Source organism: Dissoconium aciculare (genome assembly GCF_010015565.1).
Source record: "Dissoconium aciculare CBS 342.82 unplaced genomic scaffold K489scaffold_9, whole genome shotgun sequence".
NCBI classification, from domain to species: Eukaryota; Fungi; Ascomycota; class Dothideomycetes; order Mycosphaerellales; family Dissoconiaceae; genus Dissoconium; species Dissoconium aciculare.
Genome location: NW_022984959.1, coordinates 1,092,442 through 1,117,217, shown reverse-complemented (window position 1 = coordinate 1,117,217; position 24,776 = coordinate 1,092,442). Strand labels below are relative to the sequence as shown.

Below are 24,776 nucleotides of genomic sequence, written 5' to 3'. Positions count from 1 at the left end.
AAGGCGATGCGACGCCTTCGTCGTCGTCGTCGATACTTGGTAGCTTCTCTTGCGCCTTGGAGCTAGGCCCATCATGGTTATCAAACAGCAAGGTAGGTTTCTATCCATAGACGATGTCTTCCGCTGCGGATTGCGTTCTCAGGCCATTCCGATCGGCAGTGTGGGACGATCGAGGCTATAGCGGAGATCAATTTAGCATGAAGGACAAAAATCCCCTGAATTCAGTGTCACGAGGTCAAGTCTGAAGTGTTTGGGTAGATGTTGTTGCATGCGATGTTATCTATCCAATCACGATCGGCTAAGACGGGCATTGAACTCATGCTTGCTTAGTGTCCGACCATTCTTCATGCCGAATCTTCTGTTTCTCCCATTCCTTGACCAGCTTCTTCCGTCTACTGTTCGATACTGTTACACCAGTAGCATCTATCGTCGGGATGCCATTCTCATCCCATTCCAAAAATTCGGTCCCTGTCTTGAACATGAGCAGCGGATCAATCTTGGCACGCTCCAGTAGCTCACGCTCCCTTTGCGCCTCGCGAACCGCCTGTTCTTGTTTCGCTTGTGCCTTGGCAAGACTCGCAGACTCTCGCTCTGCTCGAGCTTCTTTGAGTGATCGATCAAGGGGTCGGATCAGGGCAAATTGGGAATCTTTCTGGTCTTCGAGATATATATTCAAATCCCAGAGGCGCGTATCGCGGAGTCGGTCGCATACAGCCAGGAGATCTTTTGCAGAAGCTTTTCGAGCTGAAAGCGCGGCGATCTCGTCGCGGAAGTCTTCGAGCACCGTTTGGTATGGTTTCGAGGATTCGGATGCCGGTGCTGGCATATTCATGGAGGCAGCGTTGGCCGACTCCAATATCGCATCATGCTCTATCGGATTCGCGAAAGCCATCGCCCGTACCTCGTCACGCAGCCCAGATGCGGCGTAGACGTAGGGCCTCGCTGGCTCAGGGATCTGAAGGCCCGACCATCCGATGCGGTTTGTATCATTAGAATCTCCCTCCGAATCGAGACCGAATATGCTCACGATACGTGATATCCATTTCGCTATGGAGATTGCGGTCTGTGCTGATGGCATCTCAGAGGAATTAGCTTCCGTGACGAGATCGGAGAGAATTCGCATGACCGCCGAAGTGTTGAACGAATCGCAGAGTGCTGTGTGGACGTCGCTCTTTGCACTTTCCAAAGCGCTGAGTAATTGGGAGTCTGCGGGCGTCTGCTCTACCTCAGCAGTGGCTTTGACATCAGCCTGCGCTGCGATATTTGAGCTCTTGAGGAAGAAGTTGTTCATCTTGCCCTCCCAGGAAATCACAGCTTTCATGAGCTCCTCTGTCACCTCGATCGCGTCCTGCCAGGGCATAAGGAGAAAGCAGATCCGAAGTGTTCGAGATGTCCATTCGTTTCCGGCAAGAACGGATCGGATGGTCGTGTAATTCTTCAGACTCTTACTCATCTTCAACCCTCGGATTCTGCGATAAATTAGCATCTTCTCTCGGGAATTATGAGACTCTAGTCTTCACCTCAATTGTCCCATATGGACGAAATAGTTGGTCCACTGCACGTGGCAATCGGGAGTAGACCAGTAAGCTTCAGATTGCGCAAGCTCATTGTCATGATGGGGAAATCGAAGATCAACACCACCGGAGTGAATGTCAATAGTCTTACCGATGGCATCAGATGCCATTGCAGAGCACTCGATATGCCACCCTGGCCGACCATTGCCCCAAGGGCTCGGCCAAGCAGGCTCACCAGGTTTACTTGCTTTCCAGAGAGCAAAATGGTTCTCGCTTCGCTTAGTTGATTTTCCTTTCGACAGTGAGCCTTCACCATCGGCTTGGAGGACGCGATCGTTCTTGTTCCATGGCTCCAAGCGGGAATAGCTATGGCCAGCTGCCTCGAATGCGTCAATGTCGAAGTATACGGAGCCATCAGTGGTGGCATAGCCAAAGCCATTGACCACGATTGTCTCGACAAAGCTCACGATTTGAGGTACGTACTCCGTTACACGTGTAAGTTTGTCAGGTGGGAGAACGTTGAGCGCGTCCATATCCTCGAAGAAACGACGCTCAAACTTATGCGTGAGGTTCAAGTAAATATCGCGTTCATTGGAATCCATTTTTGCACCATGTAGAGCATCGAGATATGGGAGGAGAATATCTTGCGTCCTTGCAAAGAAGTCGGGAGCATTACCTGGTGCTTGGAGTGCTGCGGCGGCGGATCGAATGGTCGCGATGTGTGCTCTCAGCATCAGGTCGGCTTCTGTTATGGCTTCGTGCTTCGCCGCAGGAGAGACCTGTTGAGGCTCCAAAATATCCTTGAGTACTTCATCCAGTTGCTTTAGAAGAGTTCCTGGGCTTTTTGCCAAGGATACAGATGGGAGGCTTTTGCTGATGTACTGTTGCAGAGCTGACTCAGTCGCCTGCACAATCGCATCGGTCACTAAATCATCTTCGGTGTGGTGCTCCTGCTTGAACTGCGCAAACAGATGCTGTTGACGACCTCTGACAATGATTTTGTCATCAAGATCCGTCGTGTTCATCACAAACTTGACCTGGAAGCCGAAATAATCCTTGATGATGCGACGGATAATGTCGGTCGAAACGTAGTTCTTCGCATGGCCTAAATGTGCATCCTCGTAAACTGTAGGACCGCAAGCATACCACGTCACTACCTTGCCTTCCGGATCGGTAGGAACGAAGTCGTCTTTTCGCCTCGTCAGGCTGTTGTGGATCTTGAGCTTAGGGAGCTGCACTCCGGCCAGAAGCTCGGGGGGAGTCCATGGCGGCTGTTCACGGCGTTCGGACGCCATCCTTCGAAATTCCAATCCTGGTTTTCGGGATAGAAAGTAATACGACAGCACGTTGACGGACAGCGCGTGTGTTTTATATTTGTTGTCGTCGACAGTGGCAGTGCAGCTCAATGCTTCGGAATGTAGCCGGGTGAGTCATATTGACTTCTGGAGCCGTGTAACAACCTCATCGTGAGGAAGAACCACCAGCGCATTCGTGAGATTGACGGAACGGCTGATCACTCCTCTTGTTCACAGTGTGCGCTCGTGTCTAACTAGGCAGGATGCATACTTGGCGAGGTCGAGGTGAATGTAGCCGTCAAATACCTAGAGGGCATGAATCATTCGGCACCCCGGCCGCGCCCATACTTAGGGTTAGGGTTTGGTTTATTCCGAAACGTTTGTCCATTTGAAAACGAGACAGATCCGTCCATGCTTCCGTTTCGACTAGATCACACATGATATATCGATGAATATATGTCGGAATATGGGACGAGGGACGGTGTTATGCTGAGGTACACTGAAGCGTCACGAGAGGGTGGATTCGATTTAGACCATTCATGATCTGTCTACTCCTTCCGCTTCAGCCGGCCATTTCGGACATCCATGCGAGACCGAAAAGCTCAATCAGAAACACCAAATCATTTCCAGGCAGCGAGAAGTTCGTTGCGGGTGCACGGACGGCCCGAAGTCGACGCATCTTTCTTGAGGCTCAATGAGTTGGACGGATGCCTTTACGTTCGCGGCTCCTGCACGCAGCATGATCTGTGCAGAAGGCTCGAGTTACGTCAGATGAGATGCTGGTGCCCGTAAGATGCCTGTTTCATCTCGTGAACAGTCGGATGCGACGCCGGCAGCAAATAGCTCCTCTCCGAGTGTATTCGCCCTGTTCCCCAAGCTTCCTGTTGAACTCCGACGAGAGATTTGGCGTTTATGTCTACCACATCGAGTGTATGAGATAGATTATGCTGTCGGCGGCTGCTGGTTTCCATTCCACAAACGTGCACCGTGCCCCTTTACACCTTCAACGCTCCTCAACCATGAGCCTCCGACGATCGCCAGGATTTGCGTTGAGTCTCGAGAGGTCGCATTTGAACAAGGCACCTTTAATGATCACGGAAGACCAGTTACGCCCTTCGATACGAGATGGTCCGCTGGCAACTCCATCAACCACACCATATGGGAGGCTCCCGCTCGCACACATCTCACACACTTAAATTGGGACGGCCGATACCAGGCGGAGTACGGCGCTGAAAGCGCTGTGTATGAACAGCCACTACTTTATCTGGAGCACTGCGCAGCGAAGAACAAGGATTGTGGTTCGCTGATGTTTGTATACTTGAAACAGATATATACTCAGCGGGATTGGACCCACGTTCTGAACGTACTGAATCGCGAGTCTCGATGGCTAGTGGTAATGGATGTCGTAGTAACGCACGCTCCGAGAAGCGTCGCAGCGCCATTTTTCGGTCTGCTATACGACGCACCAGTACAAGTCCTTGATTCCGCCGATGCTGACAGAGTGGCCGCTATGTACGAATTGGCCGAGCAATGCGAGAGAGGTTGCGATCCTCGTCAGGCTCAAAGGATCGTTCGGCGGACAGCGGCCGAGCTTGATCATGAACTTCAAGACTTCTTCACAGACAAGAAGAAATATCGTGAAGGGAACCTCACTACTCGTTTACGTCCTGCTATCATGTTTCGATGGTGTCCGTACATGTGCAATCATGCGTGTCGACGACTCCCGTCAGCATGGACATTCTGGCCGTGAATCTGCCATCCGAATTCAGTATAGGCTTCCGGTTGGAAACAAAGCTGTTTTCGTACACCAGAGCGACGACTACTCGGTGTTGACAACAAGTTCAGGTTCATTGCTCATCTCTCTCATCGCGATCAACAGCTTATTTTCGCCAGGTTGATTCGGCGATGTCCAAGATCCTGGCTCAAAAGCCGAGGATGTGCGCAAGCTGAGCCACTGAATCCAAGCATGTCTCCGTTAATTAACAGGTTCGCGTTCTTCCCAGGTCTTCCGGTCGAGATACGACGACAAATATGGCGTTTTGTCTACCACATCGTGTGGACCAGTTAGATCTTCCTGTTGGACACTGCCTATATGTGGTGGAGAAAGTCCCTTGTGAACTTCACACATCCACATATCTGAATACCCGCCCTCCGTTAATCACTCGCGTCTGCTTTGAAGCCCGGGAAGTCGCATTTAAGGAGGCCCAACGCGAGGTATCATATATCATACGACGGGCCCGAGATGTCAGATGCCTCGGCGTGAGAGTTCGGGAATTGTGTTTGTTTCAAAACCTGTGAGGACGAGCGAAGAATGTACGCACGACACACAAATTGGGATGAGTGCTATGCGGTTGATCACTTCGGGGACGACAACAGATATGAGTCTTTATGACATCTGGACTATTTCCCTACTGTCATCGAATGCAGCACATCACTAATGTTCAGATACCTCAAAGAATGCTCCGGCGTAGACAATCGGCGCAAAATAGTGGATATACTCAACCAAAAGTCGAGCTGGCTAGTAGCCATGCGTACCGTCGTCACGCATGCGCCGTCAAGCTATGTCGCCCATACAGAGCTACACGATCTCTTAGGGAATGCCACTGTACAGATGGTTGAGGCTACAGAGATCGACAGAATCGACGCCATGTACACGTTAGCAGAGGAATACGAGCTGGGCAATGGCGTATATCCTCTCCAAAATCTCGTCCGCCCGTCCGCGAATGAGTTGGAGGCAGAGTTGCAGAGTCTGATAACAAAGAAAAATAGAATTCTTCCTGGCCAAAGCCTGAAATCAAAGCTGCAGCCCGCGATCATCTTTCGCTTGTGTCCGTCGAGTTGTAATCGTCCTGGCGGAAAACATTATCGACCACGACGCTGACCGAGGATGTTGCACTTCCGTTGCTGGGCTCTTTTATCGAGACTTTCTCTTGCAGCAGAGCACCTCTAGACACAGCGACCAATGTGGAGCGAGAGCACACAAGCGCCCGAACATGCCGGACACAAGGAGTCTCATCTGGTCGTGTCCTTTCATAACTCATCCCAGCGTGTCAAATTTGGAAGGAATTGTGCGAGGAGGGAGCGCGCGACGCGCACACGTCCGATAACCTGGCATCAACTCTCGTCCCACGTCCTCTGCTCCCAGCAGGCGAAGCGAGCAAAGTTCGCTCGGAATTCAATCGGGCATTGGTCTATCGGCTCATACACACCGCCCACCAGAATCCATCCGATGGGTATATCTACAGTACTGCTGGAGCGAAATCCGAGCTGCGCTCCTCCACTCCAACCTATAATCGGGATGTACGATTTGTCATGCCGATTGTTCCCCTCTGCTTAGATGTCATAGTCATTGATCTTCATCATCAGATTTTAGCAGCGGCATGATTAAACGCAATTGAGTTTGGGAAGCAACTTGATGCTGAGAATAGACTACTTACGAGAAGAGGAAACACTTCTATGATTTATTATTAGGCATGTGAAGAAATGAGAGAACGTTCGAAGCTCGCTGTCCGTGTACTGTGTTTGTTTGGGAGTTGTAGAGGGCCACTTTCATTGCGGCACAACATGTTCCGTCCGCCTCAATCGGGACACCGCAAGCTCGATCACACAAAGAAGAGTCAAATAGAACTTTATAGCCTATCGCATCAATCTGCTTCGGGTGAGTGATTTCACAGCGACTTCTGGTGAGAGAGCGACACAGAAGAACAAGAACGGGAGGCTCAGGGAGCCCTAAATTTGCCGTGAACAAAGGCAAAGGCGAAGGATGTATATTCCAACTACATCCAAGAACCGCGTTATTACAAGCTCGCAACGATGTCGACTACCGCCTCTGCGCCCCCGGAATTCGCTGCGTTTTCCAGACTTCCAGTCGAGCTGCGCCGGAAGATATGGCGTCTCTGCCTACCGCACCGCGTTGATGAAAGAGATCGTCCTGCCGCTGACTGCATTTACGCTCGAGGGGAGGCGCCTTGTGCTCTTGTGACGTCGACATATTTCAATCAGCGTCCGCCACTCATCACTCGCGTCTGCTTCGAGTCGCGCGAGGTGGCGTTTGAGGAAGGATCCTTCGACATTGACGATTGCGATCCTGACATCCCCAAAGATTTGGAGTGGGAGGCTCGTAATTCGATCATCACCGAGGAGGCATGGACCGATGCTCATCGCACGCCTTTTGTGCATCTGAACTGGGAAGCTGGCTATGAGGCTTTTTACGAGGGGCGCGACAATCGAAGCGAACAGCCTCTGCGGAACTTGGAACATTTCGTAGGCCGATATGGCAATTGTGGATCGGTGATGGCAGACTACCTCGTCCCCCTGGGTCACGATATGGTATCTCTGCTGAACCGAAGGTCGAAATGGATGGTCGTCGTCGACACCGTGGTGACACATGCCTCAGCGAGGACCGCGGCGTCCTTGGGACTATACGGCTTACTTGGAGATGCTCCCGTGCAGATCTTTGGGTTGACCGAACATGAGAGAATCGATGCTTACTACACGTTGGCTGAGCAATGCGAGTACGACGCCACAACAAACCCATCTCGGCAGAGTGTTCGACGGTCCGGCGAAAAGCTGGAGCAAGGACTTAAACGACTGGTCACCTCAGGGGAGCTCACGGCGCGCTTGTGCCCGGCCGTCATATTTCGACTATGCCCATTCATGTGCAATCAACCGATCCGGACACTCCCTGGCAGATGGACCGACAAAATGGATTGATGGATGCGTTGACCGCACGGTCATAGAGCCTCGACCTCCTGGATTCAGACTTCAACCGACACTCATCAAATTTGGTTTCCAATTCGGAAGCACGAATAGAGGGATGTCATACACCACGGCGCAGACAAGACCGCGAAGGTCACAACTTGCAAGATACTGTCCCCCTAGGACGAGGATTTGATGTCACAGGTGATCGGCACACGCGTAGAAAAAGCGACAGGCAAGCGCGGCATCCCGTGTGTCTTCATCATAGACGTGAAAAGCACGAGATGAGTGCGACACTCATGCATGACCTACAAGAAATACACTCCACAGATCACCCCCGGCCATTCCGCCACCAAAGGTGATGGGTGATATATAGTGGGCGAGCGAGGATAGTCGAAAAGGAGTCGGACGTACCCGTGTTTCTTCCAACGAGTCCACGTTGAAGAGTCATGATTCTAGCTCGAGGCTGGAAGGGCGAAGTTTTCTCAGCTGAGCATCTTCCACAGCATGAAACGTCGGCCTGTCTTCGAAACACGGAAAGACCCCTCACAAATCCACAAATCCACCAGGAGGCTCCAGTAAAATGCTCCAGGAGATGCTCCAGGGCAAGATCCCCCTCCGAAAAGAAAGAAAGAAAGAAAGGGAATTCGTCATCGGAGCTCTCCGATCGCATTTCCGCCTCAGTCAGGGTAGTCTGGACCCTCGACAATCGCGAAAAAGTCCAATGCAGCGGGGAGGGGTCCAAGGGTGGATTCGCAGGGACGCAAAAAAAAAAGCAAAGTCAGAAAGACGATGTCACGAATTCGATTCGATTCCAATGCAGGGAAAAGGGAACATCTCAGGGAGGAAGAAACGGACCGACGCAGGGAGCCGGACAGACGCAGGGGTGGGCAGGGGCTGGGAAAAGCCGAAGAAACGACATCGCGGCAGGGGCGGGAGAGAGGATGCAGGGCAGGCTCCCGTCTCGGCACGGTCTATCTTTTTTCCTACCCTGTTTTCCGTTTTCCCTATGCGACGCAAAGGGCAGTGATGGGCAGAAAGGGCGAGAAGAGGAAACGCAGGGGAGGGGAGGAGGGGGAAACATGTGCGGTCGTTGAATCGTCAACGTTGGCCCGCTTCCCTTTTCTTTTCTCCTCGCCGGTGACGATGGTGATGATGATTGGGGAGGAAAGTGCAAATGGAGGAATTCGAGGGCAGGAGAAATGGAAACGACAGCAACATCACCTCTCGTGTGGGAAAACGTTCTCGTTTCGTCCGCGATACGTTCGCTTTGCAGTTTGGATTCCTCGTCGTGGCGGCTCGTCTGACGGACGGATTCCTCGCATCCAGATATCCGGGAAATTGATCGAGGCGTCGTGGCGACAGGGGGCCATCACAATCTTGGAACCCATGGTCTCGCGCATCGCAGGTGTTCTTCGGGGGTCGTTAGGAGGCGACTCCGCGAGCTGGCTGTGGCTCTGAAGAAGATCCAAGGGTTCACGGTGGAAATCCGGGTTGGGAGATCGAGGGTGCCGACGGTTGAAGGGTGGACCAGGGACGGGACGCAGGGGCTGGAGCAGCGGCAGAGGTGTCAGAGCTTGTCCACAGGTTGAGGCAAGGAGGGAGAGAGAATGCGGCGTGGTCGGGGATGCGTTGCGTGGAAGCTTGAGCTGTGGTCTTGCCGTTGCAGCGTCGTACTGCGTTGGAGCGGGAAGCAGGGCCTGGCCTACCGTTGAGGGGGGACTGTTTCGCCCTGCCTCGCTGCGTGTATGGCTTTGCTCATCCGCCGGCCGGAGAAAAGCCGCACGTGCGACGCATGGTCAGCGAGTCAGTCAATGCAAGCGAGGAGGAGGGACAGAGGGAGGGAAAGCAGGTGTGAGCGGACCTCTGCTGTGCAGACCGTTGAGCAGAGGCGGACCAGGCAGCTAGCGGGCGCCCTTCCCAGGCGGGAGAGGGTCAGACAGAGAGAGAAAGAGGAGCCGACGGCCAAGAAAAAGAGACGAATCGTCCCTGTCGGGCAGAAATCTGTCGATCACTGCGCAGCATCGACGATGAGGCGAGGAATTGTGTGGGGAATTCGAGGGAAAAGAAGGGTCAGATGGAAAAAACGATCGCGATGGTCATACGGGCCTTTTAAATTTCACGTCCAATCTCCCTGCTGTGCTGGCTCGACCAGGGGGGATGGGTTCCGAGCGGGCCTGGACTGAGAAAGGGAGAGGTGAACCACTGGATGGTCCATTTTTCTGAAGCGGTTGATATGTAGGGTTCGCAAAGGCCGAGTTATGGATCTGGTTCGGCTCGGGAGGGGCGGGTGATGAACGGGGATCGGTCTCCTGGTACGGCAGTTGGGACTTGTGGGGTACAGCGCAGCGAATCCCGACATCGTGGCCCAACGGTTGCGATTCCGCGAGAGGAACAGGAAGATCATGGTAAATTTACCCGCCATTCGGGGTGGAGTCGTGTGCTCACCTGCTGACTTGGCCGGGGAGGGATTTTGACACTTGGTTGATCAAACTGACGGTGCATCGCTGCTCCATCTTGGTCCACTTGCCCAGATTCCGACCCGTGGACCGACAGGGCATTTTCTTTTTGACAGGAAAGTCCGTCCATTGGTGGCGCATTACAAATACGACACAGCGGAGCCACAAGACTTGCTCTGTCCGTGGAAAGGTGAGTACAGCTCGAGCCAGCATCACTCCGGAGCCATGCGGGACTTGCCCATTAGCTTGGGAATACTCATTATCGAGTCCCAAGGAGCGTTTCTCTACTGTCTTCCAAGGATGGATCAGACGGCCTCGGATGAGAGTCCGAAATGATCGACACTGTAAGCATTGTTCTTCACATTGGATGACAGGGCGCCACAAGCCCTCATGACCAATTCCAACGGCGAGACCTCTTTGCACCGCTGCCAAGGCTTCGTACTATGGCTGAGGACTCCGAAATGAAGATGGAAGCGATGTCGTAAGCAGTATCCAGAAGATGTGTGCGATGCGCATGCATGTGATCACCACGAGAGCGGCGCAAAATCATACCCATTTCAATTTTCCGAAGTTAGCATTTCGTAATTCTATGTATAGCAACAGCGGGAAGGGCTTTCGGTACGGGACGAACCGCGTAAAGTCGTGCGCATCTAAGTATAGAATCCTGCAACAAGCTGAACGGCATCTTGCACGATGACGCGTTGGCCGCGTGGGACTGTTGGCAGCGATGACAAAGACGAAGGACGAACTAAGGACCAGGAAGGACAGCGAGTGGCCACTAGATGGTCCTTCTTCCTTCGTGCGCGAAGGCTCTCGTGGAGAGTCCTGTGGACAACGCACATATGACGAACGATGGCGACGATGATCGTGATCCGCATCGCCATGGCCATCGTGCGCCGGGGAACACGCGAAAAGGAAAAGAAAGGAATGGGAAGCTGATCGAGCGCCCTTGAGCGAAAAGGGTTTCGATCCCCGAGCATCGATCCAATCCGCGGGCTGAGCAGGCCGCCAATGCCCCAGTGCAGTATCATGATTTCTCCCAAACATGCGCCTCCTCCTCGTCCATGATTGGGCCCGCGCGGTGGAAGAGACGACCCAGCCCTCCCAGGCGCCGATTGGCCCATCAGCTCGAAATCTGTATCATGATGTCAAACTCCACTCAGCCGCATGTGCGCATAGCAGCTACTCAGGCGAGTGAAGCGCGGCGCCTGCGGACCTGCGGCGTGGGTGTTTTCCGCTCCTGTGTGGACGAACCAGGTGCGGATGCGGCAGCGATGAGCGCAATGCTGTTGGGGGCTGAACTTTTAGTTCTTGTCCAGGTCCATCGTTTAGGGCTTCGCGACGTGTGTTTCGTGGGCGGATGGATGCAGACGACGAGATCGAATCTCATGCCCAGTCGGTATCGTCGCAGAGTTAGGTTACAGTGCACGTTTCATCTATCTACGTTTAGTACAGTTGTCATCGGAGAAGGAGAAAAAAAGCAGGCACCAGTTAGACGATGAAGATGACGACAATCACGAGGGAGGCTATTCTTATCCGTCGCTCGTGGTGAAAGCAGGAAACCAACAGGCGGCCAATCATTCCACCAACCAACGGAGACTGTCCTTGGAAATGAGTAGAAGAGTCAAGACGGGCGAGGGCTCATATAATTCCGGAATGCGTAGGCAATGTCCATGCGAAAGAGGGGTGGGTGTGGGCGTGTGTGCTTGTCTGCCCAGCATGTGACGAATGCATGTTCGGTGATCGTCGAGCCTCTCGAATGAATGGATGAATGAATGGATCGCTTGAATTGCGAACTCAACGTCTATTGCTTTACGAGAGCCAGCGTGACCAACATCGTCGGATAGAGACAAGGCCGAGGATGAGGTTCTGTGGATGGACGGGTGAGTTTGCTGACCCATCGTGACAGACAGAGAGCCACACACGGATCCAACGAATGGGTACGTAGTTGCTGTATGAGTGACAGGCAAAGAGATCCATCCGTCACAGGCCGGAAAACAGCAGTGGTGTATGTCGGCACTTGTACATACTTCCACGGTCGAGGTAGGTGTAGGTGGTGACGGTGGTGGTGGTGGTGGTGGTGGTGGGCCTGTCTATCAAATCAATCAACCCAATCTCGCAGGCGAGGCCCGACTAGACCAGTGGAAATACATCCATCATCAATGCGGGAAATGACCATCGTGCATGGCTAGGATCCTCGAGTCATGGGGCAATGGGTTGACATTGACAGGTCTCCCGCCAGCGCCTGAGTGTGTACATGTATCACGCATGTACTGTACATGATGGAATGTAACTCCTAGTCCTCTGGTTTCAGGTCCCGAAACAATAAGGGACGACCCAATGGGCGAGAGAGAAAGGGAGTGGAATAAAATTTATTGCTAGGTCTGCATTTACTCTTCTCGTGTTTGGGAATTCCTCTTGGGACTGAGCCATTGATCGGTTCAGGTGGATGATGATGCCGGGTTAGGGTTATGCTATTCCACCTTCACTTTCGTCCCGGATTGCTGCTGGACGGTTGACAGGCCCATCGCACCCAGCGGTTTGATCCTCTGCACAAGCTGAAATGTCCCCATACAGAAGTGATGAGGTTTTCTGAGCGGTCGTGTGGATGTCGGTGTATGGTCGTGTGGAAATGGAATTCATTGATTGATTCTATTGTCTATACATGTTCACAAATTGAGATACGATGGAGATGCTAACAATACGAATATCGAGGGTCTGTGGGGACGCATGTGCCGGTGCCAAGACCTCTCTCTCTCTCTGTCCCTGTCTCGATCTGGCTCAGATACGCGAGTCCCGTCGTACTCACAGTGATATGTTGTTGTATGATGATGATGGTGATGATTGATTCTTAGGACGAATTGCGTGCGCATGACCAACTCTCGCACCTAGTAATAGATCGGAAAATCCGTCAACGATAGTTCTATATACTGTAGTAGTAATAGTAGAAGTGGTAGTAGGGGTAGGGGTAGGGGTACTGTATATCGTGATTGCATGACCGGCGTCGACCACAATGCGGAGAAAAAGCGGTCGCCCGCCCCGTGGCTTGCGGTCAATTGAGGAGTCGTCAGAACAGACAGACAAAGCAGCGCACCTGCAGCAGCCGAGACGAGTCCACCAACCAGATGTATTCGATACTCCAGGAAGAGACAGAGGCCCAGATCACGGTAGTAATACTACTACTACTGCTGCTTCCTGTACTAAGATACTGAAAAGTAGTACACCGAAACAATCCATATACTTACGTACTTTCACTCTCAGTCGTGTCGTGCCAGTCCCCCTGCTGTGTGTCTTCCAAGCTTCACCTTCGTTCGTCATCGGCCAGCGAGCCAAACAGCGCCATCTTTGCGCCACCGGTCGCCGATCACCTCCCTCTGTGTGTGTGTCTCTCTCTCTGTATATCGCTCGGCTTCAAGGCCTGTCCTTTATCATTGGACATTTCTTGTCTGGCGATGGCCTTCGCCCGGCGAAAGCATGATGATAATGATGATGATGACGATGATGATGATAGATAGATAGTGTGGCACTGGTCATGTCGGGACCTATGGATGGTGGTGGTGGCGGTGGGTGGATGGATGCATAGGATGGATGTCATTAGGCGGCCGTCCGATCGTGGCCTCGATTTCCCCAAGGCCTCCAGGATTCCTGATGGATTCTCACCATCGTGATCGGGGGAATTGTTTTCTTTGGGAGCCTACAGTGACGATGACAATCTTGGATGGATAGGCATCCGATAGAGATCCCACGCTCCTCGCCCATCTCGCAGATAGGACCTCATCCAGGCAGGCAGGTAGGTCCTCCTACGGGCCCACGACTCCATCGATGAGTCGCGCGAACGACGATGCGAAGACCGCGTGGGTTGGCGGAACTGGAATTCGTTCATTCGTTCGAGGTATGGAGACCGACAGAAGGCAACGGAAGGGGAGAGTCCAAACCTTCCTCCTCCTTCTCCACATCATGACCGTGTGTGGACATCCACAAGCCCTCTCTCCCTCTCCCTCTCCCTCTCTCCCGGCAACTAAGCAGTAGCGCAGCGCACACGCGCTAGACACGGCCGAATGTCCAATTATAATTCCCACGGCCATCACGCAAAGCACGAAGCGACATGGATTGCTTGGGAAAGTTCAGGGCCTAATCAATAAACTCCATCGATAATTCCCCAGGGCTTTTCTATGCCCGTCGACCGACTCCAGACGAAATCAGCCCAAATTCCCCGGTGCGAGCGGGCCTGGCTGGGTCACCGTTCTCCCACGCCGCTTTTGCTTCGCCTTGCCCGCCTTGCTGACTACTGGGAACCCCGACGTCCGCAGCACGCCCGCCGCTCCCTGGTTGGCCGAGGAGTGGCACACACGGCGGGCATGCGAGGCCGACTGGACGACGATAACTATAACTGTTAGGGCGTGCATACTCGGGACGGGCGGGGACTGGACCTCGCTCGTCTCATCGCCATGCTTCGCTGGGTTTCCATCGGCCGTCGGATGAAATATAGTACTACTATGCCCGGCGCGGCCTGATTGACTCTCCATGGACGTACTGTATATCCCGGCTGCTCTTTCGGTCGTGACGAGGGCTTATGTCATGCGAGGAGGCGCGGGTAGGTATTGGGACCGGACTGTATGACAGTGTATCATCTATTGTGTAGTGTATAGCGACGGTTTTATTTTCCCACTGCGCTGCTGCCGCCGCTGTTCGTGACCATCGCTGCTGGAGGGAGTCCGTTGGACCGACCTGGGGAAGACAGATACGAGCGAGGACAGGTGGACTCTCTCGCAGTCCGCGCAAGCCTTCCCTCTCTCTCAGAGCTTCTTCTCCACAACGGTTGGTTCTTTCCCCCTCGCCTTCTCCGTCCAAACGTCTGCTGCACCGCTCATCGGTCGTGCGGACTGGTCTTTTCCCTGCCTGCCTGCCTGCCTGCCTGGGAAAAGGCACGATGGAGAGCAGCAGCAGCAGCAGCAGGAGGAGGAGGGGAGGAGGAAGAGACGTTCGCGACCTCAACTGCTGATCGCCCGTTAATTTACGCTCTACCATGGCGGCGTGCGATACTCCTGGAGCTGTGTGTGTGTGTGTATGTACAGAGAGGACAGGACGGTGGTCGTCCACACTGTCGACATGTTCCTTCCAGAGAGCGGTGCCTGTGTGTGGTGTGTGTCTGTGTGGTGATGGATATAGAGAGAGAGAGAGAGTGGGTTTGTGAGTGTGAGTGTGTGCGTATAGTGTGAGTGAGTGTGTGTGTGTGTGTGTGCCCGAAGATCGACTTCCGAACCACGCAGCAGACGCATGCCTAGTACGTATAGGCATAGGCAGAGGCGTACGCAACGGATGGAACGCACGCACCACCACTCAGCCCAGAGAGATACAGTAGGTGTAGGTGAGTCCTGGTAAAAACAATCCAGTAGCAATACCGTCGTAGTACAGTAACAGTACAATAGCAGTCCAGTGGCAGTCCAGTGGCAGTCCAGGACAGCACAGGACTAGGCAGTCGTCGTGAATATGCAGGTGTAGTCATCCATCTCCACACTTGCGCCGGGGCTGAATCTCTCTCCCTCCCTCCCTGCTGCTGCTGGCTGCTGCTGCCTCTTTTCCCTTGCCCCACCGCCGTGTGCCCACAGATAGAGAGAGAGAGAGACACACACACACACACGTATCCACACACACACACACATATCCACACACACATAGACACACAGCTGAGAGAGAGAGAACCCTTGGATCCCCTAATCACCGTCACCCGTCACCGTCACCCACCACCCACCACCCACCCACACTCCTCCTCCTTCCCTGTGATCCCTCTCTCTATCTCTCTCTTTCTCTCGCTCTCCTCCACCCGTCACTGCATCCACATCAATTGATTCCCTGGTTCCTGGCCGTTTCACCATCTCATCTCGTTGACCCAACTTCTTCTCTTCTTCCTCCTCTTCTTCTCCTCCTCCTCCTCCTCCTCCTCCTGACCAACAAACAACTCACTACTCTCTCTAACCAGACCATCACCGCTCTGACCAGACCAGACCATCATCGCTCAGCCGGCCAGCCAGCCTGCCCCATCGACCGCACCAACGCACAATAACCGCCAAACATCAGCGTGACTTCGTTTCGCCTATCCATCAAACCGCCCGCCTACCGCCTACCGCCGCCCATCCACCTCCTGGTCCTGACCCATTCACGACCATTCTGCCGCCCAAACCCACCCAGGAACTCGGCTACCGACCGTTCGACTCAACCATCGTCCCCCTTCCCGTCCGCCCATCCAACCATCCTCGGAGCACCAGCGCGAGTGGGCCGTTCTCCTACTCTGAACCGACCATCACCGTTCACACACACTCTGCACCAGCGTCTCTGCACCACCATCGTCATCGTCGAAGAGAACATCAGCCACCGCCGAGACCCAATGGATTCTTTATCAATACCCAACTCCCCCGAGGACAACTCATCATTCACTCCATCATCATCATCACCATCCACCACCACCACCACTCCTCTAGACCACTCAGCCTCATCCGACCTTCACATCGAAGAGCAATTGGAACTCATCGACCACGGTGAAGAGGACATCGCCGACGACAAGGACACCACCACACAGGACCAGCAAGAGGACCCCGCCGACGCCGACGACAAGATGAACTTCTCTTCGCCCCACCACAACTACTACCACAACCAGTCATATCAACAACAGCGACAACAACAACAACAGTCACAATCACAACAACACCACCACCGCTTCTCATCGAGTCAGACCTTCCTCAACATGGAAGACCTCGAGACACCTTCGACGAGCCCGCCGCCGTCTCTCACCCACTCATACGCCACTTCGACCAACTCGTCCGCTTCACAATCATCGCCCGCGCCCGTCATCGTCCACTCCAAGGCCGCCAAGAAGCGAAAGTCATGGGGCCAAGAACTCCCTCAACCCAAGACCAACCTTCCTCCCCGGAAGCGGGCCAAGACCGACGACGAGAAGGAGCAGCGCCGGATCGAGCGCATCAAGCGGAACCGCGCCGCCGCCCACAACTCCCGCGAACGCAAACGACAGGAGGCCGAGGGCCTCGCCGTCGCCCTCGCCCACGCCAACGCCGAACTCGAGGCCTACCGGAGGTTGCATGGCCCGCTCCCGGCCGACATCGTCCTCCCGGAAGTCACCGTCGTCACCGAGAGCGCCGACACCCCCGTCCCCTCCTTGACCGATGGCCGGAGCTCGATGGATGAGGCCGGCACCGGCCCCTCGTCCCCCGCCGACAGCCTGTGGCACAACAGCATGATCAAGCAGGAGCCCCTCCACGACTCCCTCCTCCCGATGCACCTCCCCGCCTCCTCCTTCGAACGGGAGAGCCCGCTCCTGAACGCCGCGAAGCCGTCGCTGCTCGCGCTGAACCCGACACAACATTCTGCAGAAATGTTGTGCGACCTGCCGTGTCGGTTCAGCCTGAGCAGCGCGCGACCCACGCCGCGTTCAACACCAACAGCGGTAAGAACAACGCCAACTCCCTCTTGGTGGGCAACACTTTTTCTTTCACTACTGCCGCCAACACCGCCGCAACTACCGAGGACCTCTTCCTCGATTCGAAGTTTCAGCTCGATGCCAACGCCGCTCCCTCATGCGGCACCGGTCTCGGCGCATTAGATCCCTTTGCGGCTTTCGCCCACGGCGCCTTCGACGCGACCTTTTCCAACCAACTCTTCTCCTTCGATGACTACCTTCACGATCCCACCTCCAGCTCTTGAATGAGCCCGGTGAGGTAGAAGAAGTCGGCATTGGAGCAACGAACAGGACCGAGCCAACTCCAACCACCACCACCAAAAGTGAAGCAAACACCCACCAGACAAAACCCCCCAACCTCCACATCTCCCTCCTCGGGAGGAGGATTCCTCAGATCCTCCGACCAGTCGACGCACCACCCTCGACCCAAATCCTGCAAACGAACTTCGCGATCGCTTCCTCTCTGGAGGATCAACCCGCTGCGCGCCGTGATTCGATTCACTTGGCGACGGGGTTTTTCCAATTCCATTTTCTAGCGCGCGAAAAGATCATCTGCAAAACCGGGCCGGGGTCCGTCCGTCTACACCTCCGAGGTCGCACTTTGAGAATACCTCTCTCAGAGTCAAGATGGGGATCACTTTGGAGGACCCCGTCGGAAGGGACTTTTTTTTGCTTCCTTTCACTCTTTCACACACGCAAACATCATCGAGAGGGCACTTTTGGCAGGCGTCGGAAAATCCGAACTGTTTGGCTCAAATTCATCAGGAAAGAACCTCGTCCTGGAACATCGTACAAGCTCCTGTTCCTCCCTCCCACCACTCCCGCGGAGAAGAAAGAAATTTGGGGGATTTTTCTCCATCTGATGGGCTGCTGTCTTGACAATCACGCGTGACGTCCCCCCTTTGCTGTTCTCTTCACCGAGACGAAAGCCGAAGGGGGGATCGCGTGATTGAGCGCCTTTGATGGGTCTCTTTCCCCCCCGTTTTCCCTTCTTCCTCCGTCTCTCGCTTGGGAAAGCTTGTACCTGTTCTCTGTTTTCTATCTTCCTGGACGATATTCCCCGCCATTTTTCTCTGGCATCGATTTTGGATCTGGATTTTTTTTACCTTTGGGGTCGGGCAGCAACGCGGAAAGGGATCTCTTTTGAGGACCACACCACACCACACTCTCTCTCTGGTTGGAGCTACGCCTTTTTGGTGAGCCGAGGGAGAGGGAGGGGGAGAGGGAATCGGGAGAAATAAATATTAATGTCTTGTCTTTGTTTTGTGGGAGAGGGAGAGAGGGCGAAAAAGTATACACACACACACACACAGCGCGGCGTCACGGAGAGTGGGATTGGGATTTGGGAATCGGGATTCGGGAATCGGGGCGGCGGGGCCCCCATCGGGCGGCCCTTTGTGCTATTTATTGTTTGTTTTTGAACTCGCTGTTTTTATTTTCGAAGTTCTTAGTTGAGACTCCTACTCGCTTATGATCTTTTTCATATCGAGAGAGGAAATTTGAACGTCTTTGCTGCTCGAACTGCCTCCACTCTCTCTGTTCTTCTTCTTCTTCTTCTTCTTCTTCTTCTTCTTCTTCTTCTTCTTCTTCTTCTTCTTCTTCTTCCTGGTACCGATCCTTTCTCGTCGTTGGTCTTTTTCTGCTTCTCCCCCCCTCTCTCCTCAGACGATGCGAAATCCAATCCTGGTTATCTCCCTATCCCTTTCCTTTTCTCTTCGCGCGCAATTGGAGTATGTGTGATGCGCCACTCCTTGACTATCTATCTTATCAACGGCCTCGACAGGATCCGATGAAGAGACGACACCTGTGCAGTAGCAGACAGACTCCCACGATGCCTTCCCATCAAACAATCCGACTGGGGGTTATATCTACAAATGACCACTGATGACAAAGAAGATGGATACGACTATCCCTCAGCGCCCATGTCTTCATGCGCCACCGAAAACAAGGTTTCCGAGCCGTCCGGCGAATCAGACCCGCATGATTCACCACGCTACACACACCTGCATGACGGCATGGGCAGGGGTGGCGCGTGGGACGACACGACACGACCCCGTTCGAGACCCTGCTAACTCGGAGGTCCCGCTCCTGAGACGACTCCCGCCCGTTGGTTCGGTTTGATCTTCTCGTCGTGGGAAAGGAGTTCGTCGGCTCGACTCTCGTCCATCGGGGAGAGCCCCCCGGCCGAACCACTGCGCGCGATGTCCATCGCTAGCGGAGCGCTCGTGCGCGTAGTAAACGCGTTCGCGCCAGAGCTCTCTGTCTCTTCGGGATCGACTTCCCCCCAGCCAAGGTTCGACATGTGATGGTCCAAGCGACCGATAGACGCGCAGACAGGTGGTCTCATCCTCGCATGCACGCCAGGACAGGACCTGCTCCGCACTATCTCTCTTCTCGCTCTCACTTCCGCACGAGGACCCGCAATCGAGCACAGAGGCTGGATCGCCGTGCAGCTTCCATTCCGGGACTGTTTCAAAACGCCTCTTGAAGCTTCACCGGTGACGCGAAACCGTCCACGCCGACTCCTCAGCGCCCCGTGCAGGCGGGAGATGCCTCGATTGGATCACATGCCCTGCATCCGTGGCTTGGATGGGCGTCCACATCGCTGCATCGCTGCAGATGCGATTCGAGTGGCTGTCGCTGGGGGGCTGAGGATTCCGCGGGGAATGTCGTCCCTGCTCCTCTCCCTCGTTGATCGTTCGAACTTCGGTGTGGTGCGGCGGGGGTATATATGTTGCGCTGTGTCCCCGAGGAATCATAGTCACAACTGTGCTCTGGTGGCGGATCATATCTTTTATACCTTTCTGATCGATCCCGATATCATGCCTGTTGCCGAAGGAGCAACGGTGCCGCCGCTGGGTGCTGGTGCAACCAGTGTCTCCCTCGAGCAGAACTTCCTCCGCGTGCTCGTCGAGCCAGGCCCCAAGGACACCGAAGTCGAGTGAGTCCCCCCCTGGCAAGTGCACATCCGTCACAGACATCCCAACCCCGAAGACAAATCCTCCCGACGCTGACCCGCAATCCTCCCTTCTTCCCCTCAGCATCGTCGCCGTCCACGGCCTCAACCCCACCAACGGCTCCAACCATGCCGAGAACACGTGGACCAAGGGCCAGACCCTCTGGCTCAAAGACCTCCTCCCGCAGAAGCTCAAGTCCGCGCGCGTCATGCTCTTCGGGTACAACGCCAACGTCGCCTTCCAGAGCTCGACCGCGGGCGTCCTGGAGCAGGCGCACAACCTCCTGAACCGGGTCCGCATGAAGCGCCGCCGGGACCAAGCCGAGCATCGCCCGCTCATCTTCATCGCGCACAGCCTCGGCGGGATCGTCGTGAAGAGGGTAAGATCGATCCCGGAAACGGGGTGGTTTCCCTTCCACATCCGCTGACGGGATTGCCCCCACCCCGGCACAGGCCCTCGTCGTCGCGAGTCAGGTCGAGCGCTACAGGCCCATCCGCTCCTCGACGTACGGCATGGTCTTCTTCGCCACGCCGCACCGCGGCGGCGAGTTCGTCCCCCTGGGCAAGATCGCGGCCAAGATCGTCCGCGCCGTCCATGCGGCGCCGACCAACAGCTTCCTCGAGTCCCTGGAGAAGGACAGCCTGTTCGCGAGTTCGCAGATCGACGACTTCCGCAGTCAGCTGGAGGACTACCAGGTGTTGAGTTTCTTCGAGACGAGACCGCTCCCTCACGTCGGCATTGTAAGCCACTCTTCCATGTTGATCGCTTTGGAGCGGTGTGGGCTGACAAGCCGGTCAGGTGGTCGACCAGCAATCTGCCGTGCTCGGCCTCAGCCACGACCGGGAGAACAACGTCGCGCTCGATCTGGATCACACGCAGATCTGCAAATTCGACCCCGAGAGGAACCGGGAGGAGTATGAGCTGGTCGAGGATCTCATCACGGAGATGGTCGACGACGCCATCGTCGCGCACGAGGAGAGCCGCCGGGTGGGAAACATCCCGCACGCCTCCGCTTCTGACACCCCCGAGGCGGTCTCGCCGGACCAATTCCCCGATGAGACCATGTCCTACGACTCGAGGATGTACCTCCCCGGCTCCTCCCCCGACCCGGGCTACACTTCTCAATCGTCTCCGCGACTCCTCATGGCTGGATCGCCTAACCCGGGCTTCTCCCCGCAAGCCTCGCCTCGCATGAACATGCCAGGTTCCCCCAACCCGGCGTTCAACCCCGGGCTCGGCTTCACGCCGTACACCTCTGCTCCGACCAGCCCGGATCTGGGCGCGGGACCTGCTTTTGCAACTCCCCCCGAGCGCCACAACAGCGACGACACCCGAGACGTAGCGCGATCCGTCCTCTCCATGACCCTCTCCGACACCACCGCCGCCGACGACGACGACGGGCGCCGCCGCAGCTCCTCCACCCTCGCCACCAGCCCCAGCATCGACTCGGCCTCGACGGCCTCCCGCGTGACCTCCCGCCAGAAGGCCTCGCCCAACATCTGGCGGTCCATCGGCATGAACCTCTCCGACACCTCGGGCGCGAGCTTCCGGTCGGCCGCCGCCGCGGGCCAGCTCGACCTCGTCCGCGACCTGCTGGAGAAGAAGAACCTGGCCATCGACAACAGCGGCGTGCGCGACGGCTTCACCGCCCTGGCCGAGGCCGCGCTGCACGGCCACGAGGCCGTCGTCGCCTACCTGATCGGGAAGGGCGCCAACCCGGCTTTTAACTGCGTGTCCACGACCAAGCAGTTCGGCAGCATCTATAACACCCCGCTGGCGCTCGCCGCGGGGAAGGGCCATCTGGGCTGCATGAACCTCTTGATGGATGCCTATCCTTACCCCAGGATCGATCTGGAGGAGGCAATGCGGGCAGCGAAGTATCGGAACCGCGCGGATGCGATCAGGCTGCTTAAGGCGAGGGACGGGGGGTTGGAGTAGATGATGATGATGATGATGATGATGATGATGATGATGATGATGATGATGATGATGATGCGACGCGCTCGGTTCGCGGGTGATGACGATGATTTGTGTTTCCTTCGCAAAGCTGTGGACCGTTCCTTCCCGTACCGTTCGTCAACCGATGATGTACTCGTCCCAAGTCCCTTCGTCCTCTGCGCCCAGATCGCGAGCCCAGTTGTGCTGCGCGGAATAAATCGGCCCCACGAAGATGTGATACCCTCCGTCGAGATCCTTCCGCAGGACAAACGGCATCGCGCACCCCCTGACCGCCACGACCAAATCCCCAACCCGGGCCCCCCTCGGGGCGATCGTGGCGAGATATAGCTCCTGCGACGCTTGGCGGATCCCCAGAGAAGCCAAGACGCCATTTCGCGACACCTCCTCGACCAAGGCGTGGTGCACCCATGACCATTTGGGCGCGGTTGACATGCCATCGCTGTCTTGACCGTAAAAATCCTCATACGAGATCCGGTTGCGCATCATGGCCTCGGCCCAGTCCCCGAGCGCCCTGTGGAACCCGTCGTGGTGCCGCTCCAGCCCGAGCACGGAGCGCGGCAGGCCGGCCGTCCAGTCGTGGAAGTCCCATCGGCAGCGGGCGCCGAGGTTCTGGAAGGCGACGATGTTCCGTCGCGTGGCGATCGGGCAGTGCACGTCCCGGTCGGACGTCGTCGGGTAGAGTCGGTCGATGGTCCCGATGATCCGGGCGCGGACGACGAGGATCTTCGCGTCAAGGATCCTCCAGGTCGGATGCTCGGCGGTCGGGGCCCGCTCCTTCGGGGAGCTCATCGGGTCTTGTATCCGGCTGTCCTCTCTTTGCAGCCTCGCCCAGAAGGTATTCACCGACGACCAGTCCGCTACCCAAGATGGAGCGCCGACCAATCTGTCATCGGAGGTGAAGATCAGACTGTCGAGAGATCCCGTATAGTCCAGCAAGCTGGTCGTGAGCGTACGGAAAGCGTCGTCCAGGGAACTCGAATCGTAATCGATCACGGCTTGATCTCGTGATAGCAAAATCCCTCGCGCGCCGAAGAACTTGTCCTTTGCTTCCGTCGAACTCCTCGTGGCAATCGCCCAAGCCAGGGCTTGAGTTGCAGGAACGTGCACAGCAATCGCAGCCCGTACTCGCAGCGGCCACAATATGAGTTTCGCGACGAGGAAGAACAAATGTTTGGCGGCGTAGAAGAGGAACAGAGGCAGCAAGATCGAAAGGAACCACACCCACCAAAGGGTCTTTTGGAAACCTAGGATGACGCCGAGCCAGGCTCCGATGCACGACAGGAAAAACAGGGCAGGTAGGAGGGACTGCAAGACGTGAACGGCGAACGTCCAACGATCAGCGAAGCGACTCAACTCGGCTAGCTCGGCCTGATCCGACAGCCTCTTCAGCGTTCCGACCGGAGCGCTGCCGTCCACCTTCCGGCGTGCTTCAAGTTCCCTGCATAACGAAACGAGTTGCAGCCAAGGCTCCAAATACGCAGGCAACGGTGAGATCTCCTGTGAGAGGAAAGCAGCCTCGAGTCGAGATAGCACCTTCTCTAGATCTCGCCAGGCTATGCTCCGTTTCCCACATATGACGGTCGCATCGCGGCTCAGGAGGATCTCCTGGAGGGTCCAATTGCGTGTGATCCATGGATGCGTGAACAGGGCTCGGAATGCAGCATCCTTCTTTTTCGATAGACCCGTGGCCGCAAGCCTGCAGTACAGGCAATGTGAGAGCCACCCCGATTCCACCGACGCATACCTGTTAAGAGACCTGATCGCGTCGTCCGTCAGAGATCCGCCGGATCCGAGGTCGACATAGACCACGCGGGCCGCAGAGAAGATTCGTCCCATGAGGAGGATCTGCCGGCTCTTTTCTGCCGCATCGGCTTGATTGATACAGATGGCGTCGACCCAAATGCAGATGCTCTGCCGGCAACGCCGTCGTAAATTCCGAAGCGCGACAATACAGTTCCAGGGCACGCTGATGGTATGCTGTCCGCATTGAATATTCCAGCGATCATCCGAGGGATCGCCCCATACGTATGAGAGGGCCGCAAATTCGGGGTCATGGTCTAGATCGACCATCCGCATATCACCCCGGATCGGATCGTCGTTTCTCTTGCAGTTGACTTCTAGTTGGAAGATTCGGATGAAATTCCCATTTCGCGACAGGCGGACCCCATTGCTCCCATGTGTTGATTCAGATCCTACGAAGAGACTGTGACGTCGAATATCGTCTCCCGGATGTAGCTGCTGGAGATTAATGTCTTGTGAGAGATTCGCCGGAGGACGATCCTTGCCGCGACTGAGGACTGCTCGGGCTGGCACTACGGGGTAAGCGGTGGGACCTTGTGACAAGTTGTAGTCTCCGCGTCCTGGTGAGCTCTTGAGCACTTCCAGACCCATGTTTTTTCAAGACACCCAGCGGGGTTCGATGT

At 55.5% G+C, this 24,776-nt stretch overlaps 8 protein-coding genes across 8 annotated transcripts; 6 read left to right on the top strand and 2 right to left on the bottom strand.

The window, feature by feature from the left end:
- Positions 1–316: 316 nt before the first annotated feature.
- K489DRAFT_395663 (cysteinyl-tRNA synthetase) lies at positions 317–3,239 on the bottom strand (the record flags this gene model as incomplete). The annotated part of the gene is made up of 2 exons (XM_033606850.1): positions 1,521–3,239; positions 317–1,469 (listed from the first exon to the last, which is right to left on the bottom strand). Exons 1-2 carry the CDS (start codon positions 2,807–2,809, stop codon positions 317–319), a joined length of 2,442 nt encoding a protein of 813 aa, XP_033458336.1. The 5' UTR covers positions 2,810–3,239.
- Positions 3,240–3,602: 363 nt separating this feature from the next.
- On the top strand, positions 3,603–4,559 carry K489DRAFT_372214 (uncharacterized protein; the record flags this gene model as incomplete). The annotated part of the gene is made up of 1 exon (XM_033603319.1): positions 3,603–4,559. The coding sequence occupies one exon, from the start codon at positions 3,603–3,605 to the stop codon at positions 4,557–4,559; it is 957 nt and encodes a 318-aa protein (XP_033458335.1).
- Positions 4,560–5,246: 687 nt separating this feature from the next.
- On the top strand, positions 5,247–5,690 carry K489DRAFT_372213 (uncharacterized protein; the record flags this gene model as incomplete). The annotated part of the gene is made up of 1 exon (XM_033603318.1): positions 5,247–5,690. One exon carries the CDS (start codon positions 5,247–5,249, stop codon positions 5,688–5,690), a length of 444 nt encoding a protein of 147 aa, XP_033458334.1.
- A 759-nt stretch (positions 5,691–6,449) lies between these two features.
- Positions 6,450–7,910, top strand: K489DRAFT_270933 (uncharacterized protein). Its single transcript, XM_033600124.1, has one exon. It carries the CDS (start codon positions 6,623–6,625, stop codon positions 7,520–7,522), a length of 900 nt encoding a protein of 299 aa, XP_033458333.1. The 5' UTR covers positions 6,450–6,622; the 3' UTR covers positions 7,523–7,910.
- A 2,789-nt stretch (positions 7,911–10,699) lies between these two features.
- On the top strand, positions 10,700–11,559 carry K489DRAFT_382343 (uncharacterized protein). Its single transcript, XM_033605350.1, has one exon. It carries the CDS (start codon positions 11,109–11,111, stop codon positions 11,466–11,468), a length of 360 nt encoding a protein of 119 aa, XP_033458332.1. The 5' UTR covers positions 10,700–11,108; the 3' UTR covers positions 11,469–11,559.
- A 4,431-nt stretch (positions 11,560–15,990) lies between these two features.
- K489DRAFT_270990 (uncharacterized protein) lies at positions 15,991–17,823 on the top strand. Its single transcript, XM_033600125.1, has one exon. The coding sequence runs from the start codon at positions 16,352–16,354 to the stop codon at positions 17,579–17,581; it is 1,230 nt and encodes a 409-aa protein (XP_033458331.1). The 5' UTR covers positions 15,991–16,351; the 3' UTR covers positions 17,582–17,823.
- Positions 17,824–20,259: 2,436 nt separating this feature from the next.
- K489DRAFT_372209 (uncharacterized protein) lies at positions 20,260–22,332 on the top strand (the record flags this gene model as incomplete). Its single annotated transcript, XM_033603317.1, has 4 exons — positions 20,260–20,378; positions 20,479–20,773; positions 20,847–21,134; positions 21,193–22,332. The coding sequence occupies 4 exons, from the start codon at positions 20,260–20,262 to the stop codon at positions 22,330–22,332; spliced, it is 1,842 nt and encodes a 613-aa protein (XP_033458330.1).
- A 138-nt stretch (positions 22,333–22,470) lies between these two features.
- On the bottom strand, positions 22,471–24,744 carry K489DRAFT_411668 (HET-domain-containing protein; the record flags this gene model as incomplete). The annotated part of the gene is made up of 1 exon (XM_033607830.1): positions 22,471–24,744. The coding sequence occupies one exon, from the start codon at positions 24,742–24,744 to the stop codon at positions 22,471–22,473; it is 2,274 nt and encodes a 757-aa protein (XP_033458329.1).
- Positions 24,745–24,776: the final 32 nt, after the last annotated feature.